Below are 16,272 nucleotides of genomic sequence, written 5' to 3'. Positions count from 1 at the left end.
TAAAAAGGAATGGGTTAGTTCACCCAAAAACGAAAATTGACTTTCATTTGTTTTCGGGACACATATGAAGATGTTTTTAATGAAATCTGAGAGATTTCTGTCCCTCCATTGACAGCTACGCAACTACCAATTTGACGCTTCAAAAAGTTCATAAAGGGATCATAAAACTAATCCATATGAATTGAGTGATTTAGTCCAAATATTCTGAAGAGGAAAAAATTGATCAACTCACACATCAGTTGTGGTGAACGGAAGCTTAAGCATGTTTGCTTTCAAGCAAGAACCAACGAGGTTCATTCTGATGTTACGCAGCACGTTTGATTAAAAATGTGTTCATCATACAGGCATCAAGTCTGAGAAAATGTGGACTTTACCACTCAATTCATTTGGGTTAGTCAATCGGTTCATTCACTTTTTGAAGAGTCAAAGTGGTAGTTGCGTAGGGACAGAAGTCCTAGATTTCATCAAAGATCTTCATTTGTGATTTACGGGGTTGGAACAACATGAGGGTGAGTAAATGATGACAATTTAAATATTTGGGTGAACTAACCCTTTAATATAGAAATGTCAAGGTGGAGATCATAAGTCTCATGAAAAGACTGAAATATTTGAGGAAATGATCTTTAGTAGTAAGACAATATTTTCTTTATTTTGTAAAAATACTGTATGTAGTGAAGCAATTGTTTCAATGTCATGTGGTGCAACTCTCTAAAAAAAACTTAGTGACAAAAAAAAAATGTTTTGTCTTAATGTTTTCAAAAACTGTTTTTAAAAATAATACACATTCATAGTATATTTTTTTATTACTTTTCATTTGATGTTACAACACAATTAAAGTCAGTAAATGCTTTTCTTGAAAACTGTTTTTTAAACCCATAAAACCAACTTGAAATCATTTCTAAAAAACTGACATTTCAAACTAAATTTTAATAGATTTGTCGTTTCATTATTGTCTTCGACTACCTTATTTGTCCCAGAAATATTTTTTATATGAAATGAAGTAATTTTTCCACATTTCAAAATGACAGGTCACTGTCTTAATTATCTTCAACATGCATAAATATTTCGGTCCAAATGGAAGGTTTTTGTTTCCTATTCTGAGGGCTTAAATTACTCCGACCACTTCGTAAGTTTTCTTTTGTCCTGGTAAATTGGCACCTCAGGAATAGTATAATAGTGCCTCTATCTCTCCTCGGCAGGGACGGTCCCCAGTATCTCGCCTGTGAATGATTTCACAGCACTGTCTTCTGCGTCTCAGAAGCTGTATGGTGACACAAAGAGAGTGACTTTGGTGACGTATCGCCCCAGCAGCTCCTTTCTTTCCATTTCGCTCATCTCGATGTCGACCTCTAGCGTGGCGGGACCCTGGACGGGCTTCACCAGCACCAACTGCCCCGTCTGTCTGCCGGCGCGCTGGACGCTGAAGTGCTGGACTCCCCGTGGCCGCAGCAGGCCGAAGCGCAGCTCGTCGCCCAGGACTCGGGCCGCGGACAAGCGGAAGAGCACGGTGGGCGCCGACATGTTGGACACCATCGCCATGAAGTGGAAGTTAATGGAGACCGGGGCCTGCAGACAGGAGTGGTCTCCTTGGACACACGGGTTACGGTCACAGCGCCTGGGCGGAGGAAGAGGAACCAGAGAGAGGCGGTGGGAAGCCAGACCAAACTTTAGCCTGAAATTATGTCTTGGAAATATAGCAAGTCGATCGGCACAGAGCAGTAAATCCAGAAATATGGACAAATGTGGATAAACTAATTATAACTTAGGGGAAAACTATTGTTTTTGCAACAATGCTAAGAACATGTTTCCCATCTGTTGCTTTATAAACCAATATACCAACCAAACCCATTTAGCTACGCCAATTCGATTTTCAAATCTGTCAGTATGAAGAGCTAGCATAGCTAAGAGTTTGAGTTTACATGTTTGTGGTGTTTTTCGGTCTTAAAGGAGAACTTCGGTCAATTTTAACATTGAGCTCATTTTTTTGTAAATTTGGAGTGCTGTCAATACAGAGAGCAACGACAAAAATCGGTGTTGCCTACACCGAGTTATCCTCTTTTTAAAATTTGCACCCTGTTGACTTCAATGGGGCAAGTTTTAAACCTGCTTTTAGCCTCTTAACATCCTTGATGTGTCATTACAAGTGCACAGCCAATGTGAGTGATTCCTTCAGAGTGAACACGGTGAATCTGACTGCAGTAGATGTGAAAGATATTAATAAAAATTATGTTTATTCAGCCAGCGAACATACCTGTATTTACATCCTGTTTTCGGTCGAAGTCCATAGTAATCGATTGTCGAGTTCACGCACATTGGTTTAGTACTTGCCCCATTGAAGTCAACAGGTTGCAATTTTTAAAAAGAGGATAACCCGGTGTAGGCAACACCAATTTTTGTCGTTGTTCTCTGTACTGACAGCACTCCAAATGTACAAAAAAATGAGCTCAATGTTAAAATTGACCGGAGTAAAGTTCTCCTTTAATGCAGCCTTCGGATTAATTGTTTGGCTCCCTCTTTATATTAAGTGGCTTTATGTTCTATGTACTTATTGTGTTCATGTTGTATTGTAAAACACTTGTGCTGCTATTGTTGAGGTGTGATACGGGTAAGGTTAGGGACCGGTGTGGTGGTATGGGTGGGTTAATGTGTAAGGGAAGGGTCAACAGTGTCATTATAAATGTAATTACATTAATTACAGCTGTAATTACATGCAGGTATTTTTAAAATATAAGTACAATGTAAAAACATATATACACTAAGTCCATTATATCATATTACTAATTTCCATGTTAGTATACAGTAGTTAAAACCACTGAATATAAAGTGGGACCATTGTTGGTCATGACCGTTTGTTTTGGTGAGTTCTCCAGCCAGCTCTTGAACACGCTCACCCTGAGATCAGGGCTAATCTGAGAGACGCTGGCGGTGCTGTAACTTACAGCGCTGAGGTTTTGATGTATGTGGCGTTGCGGAAGCGAGGACAGTCCACCGGCTCACAGCGATGACCTCCGTATGTGTTCACACACACCTGCTCCCTGCTGCAGTTATGGCTCGCCCTCACACACTCGTCAATGTCTACACGAAGCACAAACAACTTTTTATTTAAAAGGTTCCTTTTATCTACTATGAAAATATTAGAGTTCACTTTGCCCATTTTTAAGTTAGTTGGCTCGTATCTTGGTCAATCTAGATTTGTTCTAAATCACCACCTTTTGGGCAAAATCTACGGCCACATTGTATTCCCAGCATGCCCTGTAAAAACTTCAGCGGCTGCATTCAAGTCCACTTTTTTTATGCCCTTCCCTCCCCAACTTTCCTCAGTCTCGTTCACTCAGATAAACGCCATTGCTTGCGTTGCGTGAGCGCCCACTACTAGCAGAACCCTTGCAATGTGTTTCATTGAATGGTCTCAGCCCTTGATCACTTGTGGGTAAATTAAGTGTGACTCTGCGAGTTGCTGTTGTGACGCCACAACAGTTTTGCACTGTGGTCTATGATCTCCCTGAAGTGTACGTATTGAGTAGACTTGCTTCTTTGGTCAAAATCGAGTCCTAATAAACTTCCCTCGCCCACTTGACGAAGTTGAACGCACTTCAAAATGGCGACGGGGATCCAGCCGAGAAGTGCTCAGGGAAGTTCACCAGTGCATGTCTAAAAGTGGAGTCAAACACAGCGAAAGAAACCCATCCAAGATAGCAGACATGTGTGAGAAAATCCTATAGTTTAATCAAAAAACGTTGATTAAATATAATCATTCAATATAATTAAATTACTGTTGCCTTCAGTATTTAGTTTTAGTTTATTTTCTCCATAAAGATTTCTTTAAAAAAAACCTAAGATGAATCGCATTACAAACTTTTTCGAAGCAGAAAAAAAAAATCAAAGCCTTAAATGAAAATGCAGAAAAAATAGAAAACTACTGCAATTTTATGCAACTTTAAGTTTAAAAACAGTATTTTTTTCAATTTGTATAATTTTTTTCTCAGTGTAGATAAACAAGCATATAAGTAGTTTGCAAGTTTAGGGAGACATATTTTGCCATGATTTGCGCTTCCATGTTAACGGTATCTCCTCTGATTGGTGGATCTTTCTCTGGGATTATGGGTAATGTAGTTATCCACAGGGAATTTGGCATATACCTTATTTTTGTTACCTCTGAAACAATTCTCTATGGAGACGAGTGGGGTTTTCGCCTCCTGCTGTGAATCCCCAGTGTTTCAAGAGGAGTGTTGTGTATGTGGCGTGTAGAACTGATGTAGAGCGTTACAAATCACTCCCTCACTGAGGAACGTTGTGTTTCGGATGCTGCCCTAGAAAGCAGCGCACTAGATAATGAAACAGAGCCTCTGTCGTAGTGTAAGATGATTATACAGGAGCAGATAATGCAGGTCTGGTGATGAACGCACCATGGCAGCTCCTGCTATCGCGGCCCAGGCGGTATCCGGCCGGACACTGGCACCGGAAACTTCCAGGTGTGTTCACACAGGTGTGCAGACACAGGCGGCCAGGTGGAGTTAGGCGGAAGAGCTCGCATTCGTCAATGTCTGAAATACACACACACACACACACACACACACACACAGTGCTGCTTTAGGTCAGACGTCGCTGCTGTCATTTAAGTCCTGATACGACTGCTGTGGCATTTGCGTCTGAAAACTGTTTAAAAATGAAACTCATTAATCATACATCAAACCTACCATGCTGTATTAATTTCTGTTCTGTTTCATTTCATACATGATCACACTGAATAATGTAGCATTTTAAAAATACATTTAATTGAACATTGGCTGACATGCTCTTTTATCACTGGCATTAAGAGCCAGTAACAACACTGGAATAAGCTGACTTTCATGGCAGGTATTATAGAAGCAAAAATGATATAAATGTATAAAAATCGAATTTATATATATATATATATATATATATATATATATATATATATATTCACTTGCGAGTTGTAAGACTAACGACGAGAAACGGTCAAGCTGAAGTCTGGTCTTCCACTGATCATCATCAACATTTCTTCTCCTGCTGACTCTCGTGATGTACATACTCTGTGTAATACTGGATACAGTAGGAGTTATTTTTCTGTGGCAAAGAAAATAACCATTCTGAGTTGATAGATGATCAATACTTTATTTCATTCTTGTGAAGGGTGATGATATCTTTTCTTAACTTTTTGGACCATTCTTTTGACTTAGCCATATTTCTATCTTGCAGTTAAACGTGACACTCAACAAATCTAGCAGGTTCAGATATTTCATGTGTTCTAGCTCAAGCACACCTGGTGCAACTAATGAAGCCCTTGATTAGTGAGACAACACCTGGGCTGCGTTCAGCCCCGACAAAACGTTGCACAACGTTTTTTAAACAGAAACGGTGATGCGTTGAACACACTGTTCTGATGACGCAAGAGTTGCAACTATGGCAGCTGAGAAGGCCATTCTTTGTGTTCTTTGTGAAGAATTCTCGGAGCCTGATGAAGTCTGTATAAATATGTGTTTAATACTACAAAATATGCCCGATGTTACAGTTACTGCACTTGCCACCCAGAACAAAAGAGAACATCCCAATCGAGTGAAGGGATTGCTGAAACTGAAGCACACATCTTACCTAATTCAGACTAAAACACATCTATTTAGCCTCACATACTGACTTTATTTGTAGTTCATACTGTTTTAATACCCTGTATTTTCTTTCTCATTTTTAGGAAAAGCACTTAATTACCATTGTTTATTTCTATACCAAATTTCATACACTTGCAATGAAGCTAAAAATATAAACAACTCCATCATTATGTTGATATCCTATATTTTTACAATAAAACCTACGACAAACATGTCTTCTAATATCCTCAGTTGTTGCATCGAACACATAAATTACTTTCCTTGAACCCATTGTGCGAGTTCACTTTAATAGCGTGTGCTTTATATACAGTACATGTTGCTGCTGATTGGACTGCAGTTCTGACACACCCACCAAACAAGAGAAGACGTATCTCAAACCCCATTGCACGCCATTTCCAGGACACATGACGTTCAACCCGGACACCGTAGCAAAACGTTGCGCACCGTTTTGAACTTGAACGTGCCCCTGTTTTGCAGATTTGTGCTGTTCTGATGGACTCTATTCAGGGGGTTGAATAATTTTGAGACTGCAGAAGTCATTAAAAGTTGCATTTTCAGTTAAATTTGGGGAAACCACTTGAAACATTTGTTGTGTTGAGCTATTTCAATTACTTGTGTTTGATTTGTTCATTGCAAACAGTCTGTAATGTTTGCCAATAAACCTGATTTGCAATGAATAATTTTGATAACAACAGTATACATGCAGTGTGTGTGTGTGTCACCTGTGCACAGTGTGTTGTTGTGGCTGGAGATGCTGAACCCCGGCTCACAGCTGCAGTGACTGGAGCCCAGAAACTGGATGCAGTGCGACGGCCTCTCAGACGCTGATAGAGCAGTGTATCCGTCAGCGGATCCATCAGTGTATCCATCAGTGTTTACAGGGGCGTCCACAACTGAGACCACACAAGCAGAACACGCTCATACACTGACCTTTGACCTTATCGACTTCTGTCAGAGTAGACACCACATTTAATATGACAGCAAGGTCCCGATGGAAGTAAAGTCCATTCAGTGTGTCATACTGCTGTATATCTGGGTGAAACGTCAAATATGGCTTTGGTTTGAGGAAAATAGAAATGGCCCCACAGCAGCGCAACACAACACTGGATAAAAGGATTTACACACATTATCCGGCTTGTGTTTCATCAACAGGTAAAAAGTGTTGCTTTGAACTGAAGGTTTTATAAATGATTTACACAAAAAATGCTCAGCTTGTGTTTAATGAATGATTCTTAAATTGTTTTAAATGTGCACATGCAAAAGATTTTATGACTAATTTATTCATGAAACAAAAGAGGAAGTGTAAGCGTGTGTAAAGTATAAATTGTTGTTAAATTGAATGTAAATTATGCAAGAGGTTTTACGAAGGATTTGCACTAATTTGTTTGGCTCGTGTTGAACAAATAAGGCGTTAACTGTTCTACTGAATTGAATGCAAACATTTATGCAAAAGATTTAATAATAATTTATCTTGTGTTTCATGAATGATGCATACATTGTTACACTTGACAACTAATGCCAAAGGCTTTATGAAGGAATTACACAGATTTTTTTGCTCATGTTTTATTAACAAGTTATTTATTCTTGCAATTAATTCAATATTTGTGCGAAACATTTTACAAAGAATTTTCACTATTTTGCTCAGCTACTGCTTCATAAATTAAGTGTATTTTTTTTTTTTTTTTTTTTTTTTTGAACACAACAATTTATGAAATTATTTTTTGGCTTGATTTCATGAATAAGCCATAAATTGGTACATTAAACTGAAAGCAACAATATAAATAAGGTTTTTCAGATTTGTTCTGCTTGTTGCACTGGATTGACACCAAGAGGTTCACAAACAATTTACACTGAACATTCGTTCAACTTATATTTCTGAAGTCTAAACCAAGGCTTTTCAATCTTCAGATGCCACTGATATGATATGAAATATGACCAAGGCAGTTATATGATTTCATGTACAAAGACCCATATATTACTGTGGAAAATTAATATTACAAATGTGTAAAATATTTAGTTTCTATGACATTTCTACTCAGTGCAGTGCTGAACTCTTGTATATTAACTTTTTATATTTGTTTTTGTTTATTTTCTTAACATTTAGTTTAGTTTTGTCCAATTTATTTATTTTATTTAGTTACACGAAACTGTATTTATTTGTAATCATTTTGTATTTATTTTAATCAAATGTTTTGATTTATTTAGTTATTTCTATATTTAGATAAAATGTTTTTTAGTTCTCAATTTTTTGTTTGTCAAATGTTTTTATTTAAATTTTGCTTCGGTTGGACTGAGTTAGTTTTGCAGTGTTCTCAGTGTTTTCCTTCATGCTCATCTGTTGCCATGGTTTTTGATTTGCCCTCATGTGTCTCACCTGTGTCTTGTTAAATATCTCTTTAGTCCCAGTGTGTGTGTGTGTGTGTGTGTGTTGCCCTGTTTCACTTGCCAGTGTTTTGTTTTTATTTTTTACATTTTCACACTGCTTTTCTTATTTTCATTTATTGAAATCAAGTTTCATTTTAGTTTTGCCCTATTTGATTTAATTTATTTAAAGAAATTGTATTTTTATCTAATCAAATGAATTATTTAAATACAATTTTATTCATTTTAATTAAATTGTTTTTATTTAAAATTGTATTCACTTTAAACAATTTATTTTAATCTAAGATCATTTCTTTATGTACAATTTTATTTATTTTATTACAATTTTAATTTAATCAAATTTCTTTAATTATTTTTGGAAGTGGAAGTCTCTGGAACCCAGTTTGAAAACCCCTGGTCTAGACATTTATGTGTCAAACATAGGCTACATACTAAATACTGGTGTCAGAGTGGAGTATGAGTGTAAATGACAGGTAAAGTGTGTGTGCAGCAGTCGTACCCCTGCAGGACGGCTTTGCTCCGCTCCAGCTCCGGGACTCCAGGCAGACTCTGGTCTCCGGCCCCGTCCGCTCAAAGCCAGGGCTGCACACGAAGTGGACCTCGTGTCCCGACTCAAACACACTCCCGAGGACCCGGCCGTTAGCCAGCGGTTCAGGAGGAGGACAGGCTGAGACTGGGAATGAGACGAGCAGTTCCTACAGCCTGTGTTTCATGGTGTAAAGGACAGTGATCTGTGTTGGGCCGTGGCGCTGCTGACCTCACCTGTGCTGCTGTGTTTGACTGTGCTGTTCTGCAAGAGGCCCAGTTTCTTGCGGAGGCTCCGCAGACTCTGTAGGAAGGACGTCTCGTGGGCCGAGAGGAGCTTCTGCACCTGCCGAAGAGCGCTCAGAACCTCTGGACCGCTCCGACAGACCTGAGCAATCAAACACAGAAACACACAACACCATCTCACGCCACCTGTCACAACATGAGGAACGGCTAATCATTCACAATTATTATCTGTAGATGGTTTTATTAGACTTTTTATATTTTAAGACAAATATTATAATATAAATGCTAATATATATATATATATATATATATATATATATATATATATATATATATATATATATATATATATATATATATATATATATACAGAGTGCATCTGGAAAGTATTCACAGCGCTTCACTTTTTCCACATTTTGTGAAGTTACAGCCTTATTCCAAAACGGATTAAATTCATTATTTTCCTCAGAATTCTATAAACAATACCCCATGATGACAACGTGAAAGAAGGTTGTTTAAAAAAAAAACTTTGCAAATTTATTACAATGAAAAAAAAAATTGCATGTACATAAGTATTCACAGCCTTTGCCATGACACTCAAAATTGAGCTCAGGTGCTGTTTCCACTGATCATCCTTGAGATGTTTCTACAACTTAATTGGAGTCCACCTGTGGTAAATTCAGTTGATTGGACATGATTTGGACATGACTTGTTACGAGCCTTTTAGTCTAGGGGTGATAGGCATAGCCATAAATTATGGAGGGGGAGAGAGAGCACAGGAACTTCTTGTCTCCAGCCCCAGTAACACACATCCAGAACGAGTAAGTTGGTGTTTATTGAATCAAAAGAATATAAAATGGAAACATAAGCTTCAGGAGGGGGCAAAGGCCAGCACAACAACAAAAAGGTGTCTAACTCAGTTACCTATAACTTACCTATACATAAACAAAACAAAAAGGAAAATAAATAACAAATGAACTTTCCTATCTCCCTGACTACACATAACCAGGAGAAAAGAAGTTTCAAACAAAAGGGCACCCACCTCCCTACAAATTTCCTTAAAAGAAAATCTTAAATTCTGAACAAAGGTGTAAGTTTTCTACTAAATTCACAATTGAACCAATGATTAGCACTTGTCAGCAACAGAACACAGTAAAGTTCTCTGGAGCAGGAGAAAGAAAAAAAAAAGTCTGTGTGGCAAGTTATAATCTGCATCCCTCTCAGCTTGCTGTGAAGTAGTGCCGGCTTTATATGCTGGTTTTCTCCTGGCTGCAGCCAATCAGTGGAGCTGAGGTGTATGGGCAGCAAATCAGCAACAGGTGAACCCAATCACCTCATTGAGAATGGTAGCAGTAGACATGGGGAAAAACAAAAACAAACGAAACCAAACACAAATCACATAGATCAATCACAAATAAAATACGTCTCAGGACATAACACCCCCACCACTAAAGTTTACAACCCACGAATTGTAAAATAGGCTACTCATAGACCTTCAATAGTAGTGCAATTCAGCCATCATTTAACCAACCCACTCAAGTCTCCACATCTGTAGTCCTAGAGAACACATCTGACACCACATTGTCTTTACCACGGATGTGCTGCAGGTTAAGATTATATTCCTGGACAATTAGGGCCCAGCGCATCAAACGTTGATTGGAGTTGGACATGCGGGAGAGAACGATCAATGGGTTATCATCAGTGTAAACATCGATAGGCATGGCACTACTTCCTAAGTAAACCTTGAAATGCTGAAGGGCTAGAAGCAAGACGAGAGCCTCCTCAATCGTACTGTACTGTTGACACTGAGCACTTCTTTGAGAAGTAGCAGATAGGGTGGTCAATTCCACGGGAGTCCTCCTGCAACAGGATTGCTCCAGCACTGGTAGCACTGGCATCTACTTGGAGTTTGAAAGGCAGGTCAAAATTAGGGGCAGACAACACTGGGGCATGGCAAAGAAGATCTTTTGCGGTCTTAAAAGCATTATCACACTCATTACTCCACCTAAAACTCTTGGTAGTAATGAGAAGATCAGTAAGTGGTGACACAAGTGCAGATATTACAACAGAAACCCCGGTAGTACCCACTCATGCCTAAAAATCGGCGTAGATCACGCTTGTTACGGGGTGTAGGAAACTCAAGTATGGCAGCAACATTAGCCTCAACTTGCTTGACACAACCCTGGCCGACTTGTTTCCCCAGATACGTTACCACAGCTTTGCCCATCTCACATTTGGCAAGATTCAAGTTTAGGGAGGCAGCAGCCAGGCGACTGAATACTAACTCCAGAGTTTTTACATCTTCCCAGGTTTTTGAATAGATGACTACATCATCTAGGTATGCGTCACAATTCGGCAGTCCTGTCAAGACCACCTGCATAAGGCGCTGGAAGGTGGCAGGGGCATTTCTCATGCCAAAAGCTAAAACCTCATACTGTAGGAAATGTTAAGGAGTGACAAACGCATAGATCTCAGCTGCACGTGGAGTTGGGGCACTTGTCAATAACCTTTTAACAGGTCTAATTTTGTGACATATCTAGCAGAGCCTACTCTGTCAACACAGTCCTTCAACCGAGGATGAGGAAAGGAGTCAGGTTTCGTTAAGGAGTTAACCTTCCGATAGTCCGTACAGAAGCATTAGGAGCCGTCGGATTTGGGCACTAATAGACATGGCGAACTCCATGGACTCTGACTATTCACCACTAGTCCATGCTGCAGCATATACCCCACTTCAGATCTCATTATGTCACGCTTTCTGGGGTTTACTCTATAGGGATGTTGCTTGACTAGATGAGATTCACCTACATCAATGTCATGTTTTAACATTGTCGTTCTGCCAATGTTAAAGAAAAGAGTGAGGGATAGTCACGAACCAATCTAATAATCTGCTCACTCTGTTTTTTTGTCAGGTGTGCATGAAAGCTCTGTAAGTAACTCAATATGGCAGAGTTTTGAAGCTGCTTAGCTGGAACTTGTGCACCTTTTTCAAGTAGTTCATCCTCTGGCATTACACGAACAGTAGAAACAGCAACAGGTGGAACAGAGAAGGAAGCAGGTTTCTCGCCACGCACAATAAACTGCTTCAACATATTTATGTTCGCCGTGGTTAGGAGTGTGAATGACATAATTAGTGTCGCTGAGCTTTTCTTTGACTTCATATGGACCCGAAAATTTTGCTTGAAACACAGAACCCGGATCGGGTAAGAAAACAAGAACACTGTCACCCAGTTGAAAACTACGAAATTTACTTCTCTTACCATAGAGGGTCTTCATTTTTGACTGAACTGTGACCAAGTGTTCTCAAGCAATTTTGCAGGCCTTATGCAATCTCTTACGAACAGTGCTAATGTAGTCAAGTACAGTCACAGGCGAGGAGTCCTTAGCTAATAATTGCTCACTTAGCAACTTCAAAGGGCCACGCACAGTGTGGCCGAAAACAAGATCAGCTGGACTAAACCCAAGACTCTCTTGCTCTGCTTGCTATGTTTGCACAGCAAACATAAGGTACGGAAGACCCTCAGCCCAATCCTTCCCATTGGCTATGCAGTAGGAGCGCAACAATGACTTAAGGGTTTGATGAAATCTTTCGAACACGCTCTGCGATTCAGGGTGGGACGCGCTTGAGAGTTGGCGTTTAACCCCTAACTCAGCAAGGGTCTGCGCAAATGTCTTTGATGTAAACAATGATGTGCACAACACGGGACAGACCAAAGGTAGTGCAGAACTTCACCAACTCTTTAATTACTACTTGGGCTCTAATTAAGCGTAAAGGTATCGCTTCTGGCAAACGTGTTGTGGTACACATGATTGTTAAAATATATTCGTGTCCTGATTTAGGTACCGGACCCACACAATCAAAAAGGAGTCGCTCAAAAGGTTCTTGCATAACCGGTATCGGCTGCAGAGGGACAACTGGCATTTTTTTGTTGTGTTTACCAGCCAATTGACATACAGGACACGATCTACAAAAGTTGGATACATTGGATTTTAATCCCGGCCAATAAAAGTATCAGGAAACTCTGGGAAAGGTTTTTGTGACACCCAAATGTCCTAGTAGCACATATTTATGAGCCAGTTTTAACACATGCTCTCGGTAACCAGCTGGCAATACAATTTGGAGCAATTCTTGCAATCATCATGGGCTTCATGCCTCCACTTACACATGAGCACAGAATCTTCCCAAAAATAAGCTACCTTTGCATTAGACACCTGACTAAGGGGAACAGCAACTTCAATGCATTTTACCAATGAGGGGTCTAATTTCTGTGCAGCAGCCAGCTGTTCCTTACCAACTTTTAAAGGAAATGTAACTGCGCTCTCGCTGTTAGGGCGAACTTCTGGCTCTACTGGTATCTTATTACCAGTCCACAGATTCGTCATGCAACACCAAAAATGATTCAGAGAGATCCACCATGTATCTGAATATAGACGAATGAGCAAGAGTCACAATGCACGCAGGGAAAGCTGCAGGGAATTGATGTGCTAAGTCAGGTTGCTCACTCACACTAGGGTTATGGACCACAATTGGACAGGGAAAAACTTTGCCCCCTGCAAGGTCATTCCCGAGAATAATGCCCACCCCCTCGACAGGTAACTGAGAACGCACACCAAGTTTTATAGTACCTGTTACAAGATCTGTTTTCAAGTGGATATTTTGATGAGGAATGCTTCCACGCCTTACAGTCAGAAATTAAATGACTGGGATCGAGACATTAAAAGCAAGCCCGTTTATCGCTTCAGTAATTTTTACGGCGTGGCCTCGACTGGCTCTCACCTTTGCCAATGCATGAGAAAACACGTGTCGCTTCCCTATCAGATACTTCGCAAACGGAAGGGGACACACTAACACGACGTGCAGGAAGGAACACATTCCGATGCGCCAACATGAACTCATCAGCCAGAACCGCGGCATCAGAAAGGTTTGCAACTTTCTGTTCATTTAAATGGACAACAACATTTTCCCAGAATACTACTTTTGAAGTCCGCAAGAACAGCTCTTGAAGCTGATCAAGAGTCGAGTTCTTGCTGGAGAGACACCATCTCTTGAAAAGGGTTTTCTTCTCCCTTCGTGAACTTCTGTTTGGCTGTTTTCACATGTGATCTAAAATTTTGACGGTATGCCTCAGGTACCAACTCAAACGCTCTCAGAACAGCAGATTTCACTATATCATAGTCAAGAGACTGATCTATTAGTAAGGCAGAGCAAACCTCTTGTGCTTTACCAGAAAGGCTGCACTGCAATAACAGAGCCCACACGTCTTTTGGCCACCGCAATTTCGTAGCGACCTGTTCAAAGGCAACGAAATACGGATCCACTTTCGCTTCTCTAAATGGGGGCATGAGTTTAAGATACTTGCCAACATCAAAATCCGGCTCAGAAATCACATTATCATTACTCTGAGGTCCAACAGCAACAGGTGAAGTGACAGGAGATAAAGTAGAGGTGAGTCTAGAGAGAGGCATAGGAACTGGTTTTTGATTTAATTTCAGAGCACGCAAGTCTAACTGACACATTTCAATGTCCCTAACAGTTTGTGCCTCTATGGCGCAAAGCCTGATCTTCTGCCCCTCACAATCCTGTTTTTTTATAAGGAGGTCTAACTTCTTCAACTTAACAGCTAACATGGACCCACCCAGAGACCCAGCCCAGAGCCAGCCCAACCCAGCTGCTTGTTTTACTGTGAGATTTTCCCATGTGGATTGTACTGTGTCTGTGGTGTTCTTTTGACGCGCCCAAAAAAATCTATTGGACGTCTCCAATAGACCCGATTTTTCCCTAAAATCGGACAGGAGGAGCTCTAGGACTGACTCACGGGGTAAACTCGGGTTCACTGCCTCATCAGTCCGCACCCCAAAAACCCATTTGTTCAGAAGCTTTAGGAATGGAATCAGTCCAGTCCGCACCCCACAGAACCTCGAGTTTAACTCACTACTTGTGGAGTGCATGTCATGGATGTCCACTGAGACTTATGGTCTCCTATACTGACATAATAACCTCTCCCTCCTAAGTATGACCTGAACCATTTTAGGACTATCCTAGAAAGCCCCACCCAGTTTTCCATCCTGTCAAGAAGTTTGTTATGATCGACAGTGTCAAATGCAGCACTGAGGTCGAGTAGTACCAGAATTGACGTTTTGCCTGTATCACTATTTAACCGAACATCGTTTATTATATTTATGAGCAACTCTGTGCTGTGATGTGGTCAGAAACCAGATTGAAAATTGTCAAAGTATCCGTTTGAGATTAGGAAGTTGTTCATCTTATTGAAGACAACTTTTTCAATGATCTTGCCTTTGAAAAGAAGATTTGAGATTGGTCTGTAAATGCTCAATATGTTGCTATCCAGATTGCTCTTTTTCAGGATGGGCTTGACAACTGCAGTTTTAAGGGACTTTGGAAAATCCCAGAGAGAAGTGAGGCATTTACCACTTCTAGAAGATCTGCTTCTAAGCAGTTTAACACACTTTTAAAAAAGAAGGTGGGGAGTGTGTCAAGAGCGCAGGTTGATGTTTTAAGGTGCTGTACTGTTTCTTCCAAAATTTTAACATTAATTTCTTCGAAATCAGACATAGTAAATTTCTGAGGATGTGGTTTAATCTGTCTTACCTCAGTGCCACACGAGGATGTGCTGATCGCCTTTCTGATTTTATTGATTTTCTCAGAGAAGAAGGAAGCAAACTCACTGCACTTGTTGTCTGAGAGCATTTCACTGGGAATCTGGCTTGGGGGGTTTGTCAGACTCTCTACAGTAGCAAAAAGAGTGTGTGTGTTATTTATTTTTCTGTTTATAATATTTGAGAAGAAAGTCTGTCTAGCTTTGCCTAGTTCCATATTGAAAGCATGAAGGCTGTCTTTGTAGATGTTATAATGGACTACAAGTTTTGTCTTCCGCCACATGCGCTCTGCTTTTCTGCATTGTCTTTTCATATTTTGAACCGCTGTTGAGTTTCTCCAAGGTGCTTTTTGTCTGCCACTCTTCTTCCTGACTTTGACAGGAGCAATATCATCAATTACACTTTTAACTTTTGAGTTAAAGGACTCAAGGAGAAAATCAACAGAGTCAGCAGATATACTTGGTGTTAAGGATATAGCCTTCATAAATAGTACACTAGTGTTCTCATTTAAGCATCTCTTCTTGACAGACACAGATCTAGCTTCAGTGGCAGGAGAGATCAATATATCAAAGAAAATACAGAAATGATCAGACAGCGCTACATCCTTAATAACAATCGATGAAATGTTTAGACCCTTACTGATAAGTAAATCTAGAGTGTGTCCACGATTGTGTGTGGGTCCATGTACATGCTGAGTCAGATCAAAAGTTTTTAAAACAGTTTTGATTTATTTTGCCATATTGGTTTCTGCATTATCTATGTGAATATTATAATCCCCAGCAATAGCAAAACAGTCAATTTGTTGTTGAGGAAATTGAAATACTCTGAGGAAATTGTTGATAACAGTTCTGTAAAGTCTTCAGCAAAGGCTGGAGAG

The 16,272-nt window shown here is 40.0% G+C and overlaps 1 protein-coding gene across 1 annotated transcript; it reads right to left on the bottom strand.

Moving 5' to 3' along the window:
- Positions 1 to 1,254: 1,254 nt before the first annotated feature.
- On the bottom strand, positions 1,255 to 10,140 carry LOC308684631 (fibulin-7; the record flags this gene model as incomplete). The annotated part of the gene is made up of 7 exons (XM_081355894.1): positions 1,255 to 1,615; positions 2,940 to 3,075; positions 4,407 to 4,544; positions 6,350 to 6,520; positions 8,509 to 8,676; positions 8,772 to 8,922; positions 10,114 to 10,140. The coding sequence occupies 7 exons, from the start codon at positions 10,138 to 10,140 to the stop codon at positions 1,255 to 1,257; spliced, it is 1,152 nt and encodes a 383-aa protein (XP_081212020.1).
- Positions 10,141 to 16,272: the final 6,132 nt, after the last annotated feature.

Source organism: Scardinius erythrophthalmus, assembly GCF_964197995.2.
Source record: "Scardinius erythrophthalmus genome assembly, chromosome: 24".
Lineage (NCBI taxonomy): Eukaryota > Metazoa > Chordata > Actinopteri > Cypriniformes > Leuciscidae > Scardinius > Scardinius erythrophthalmus.
Note: the sequence above shows the minus strand (reverse complement) of the source record. Positions and strands in the feature narration are given on the sequence as shown.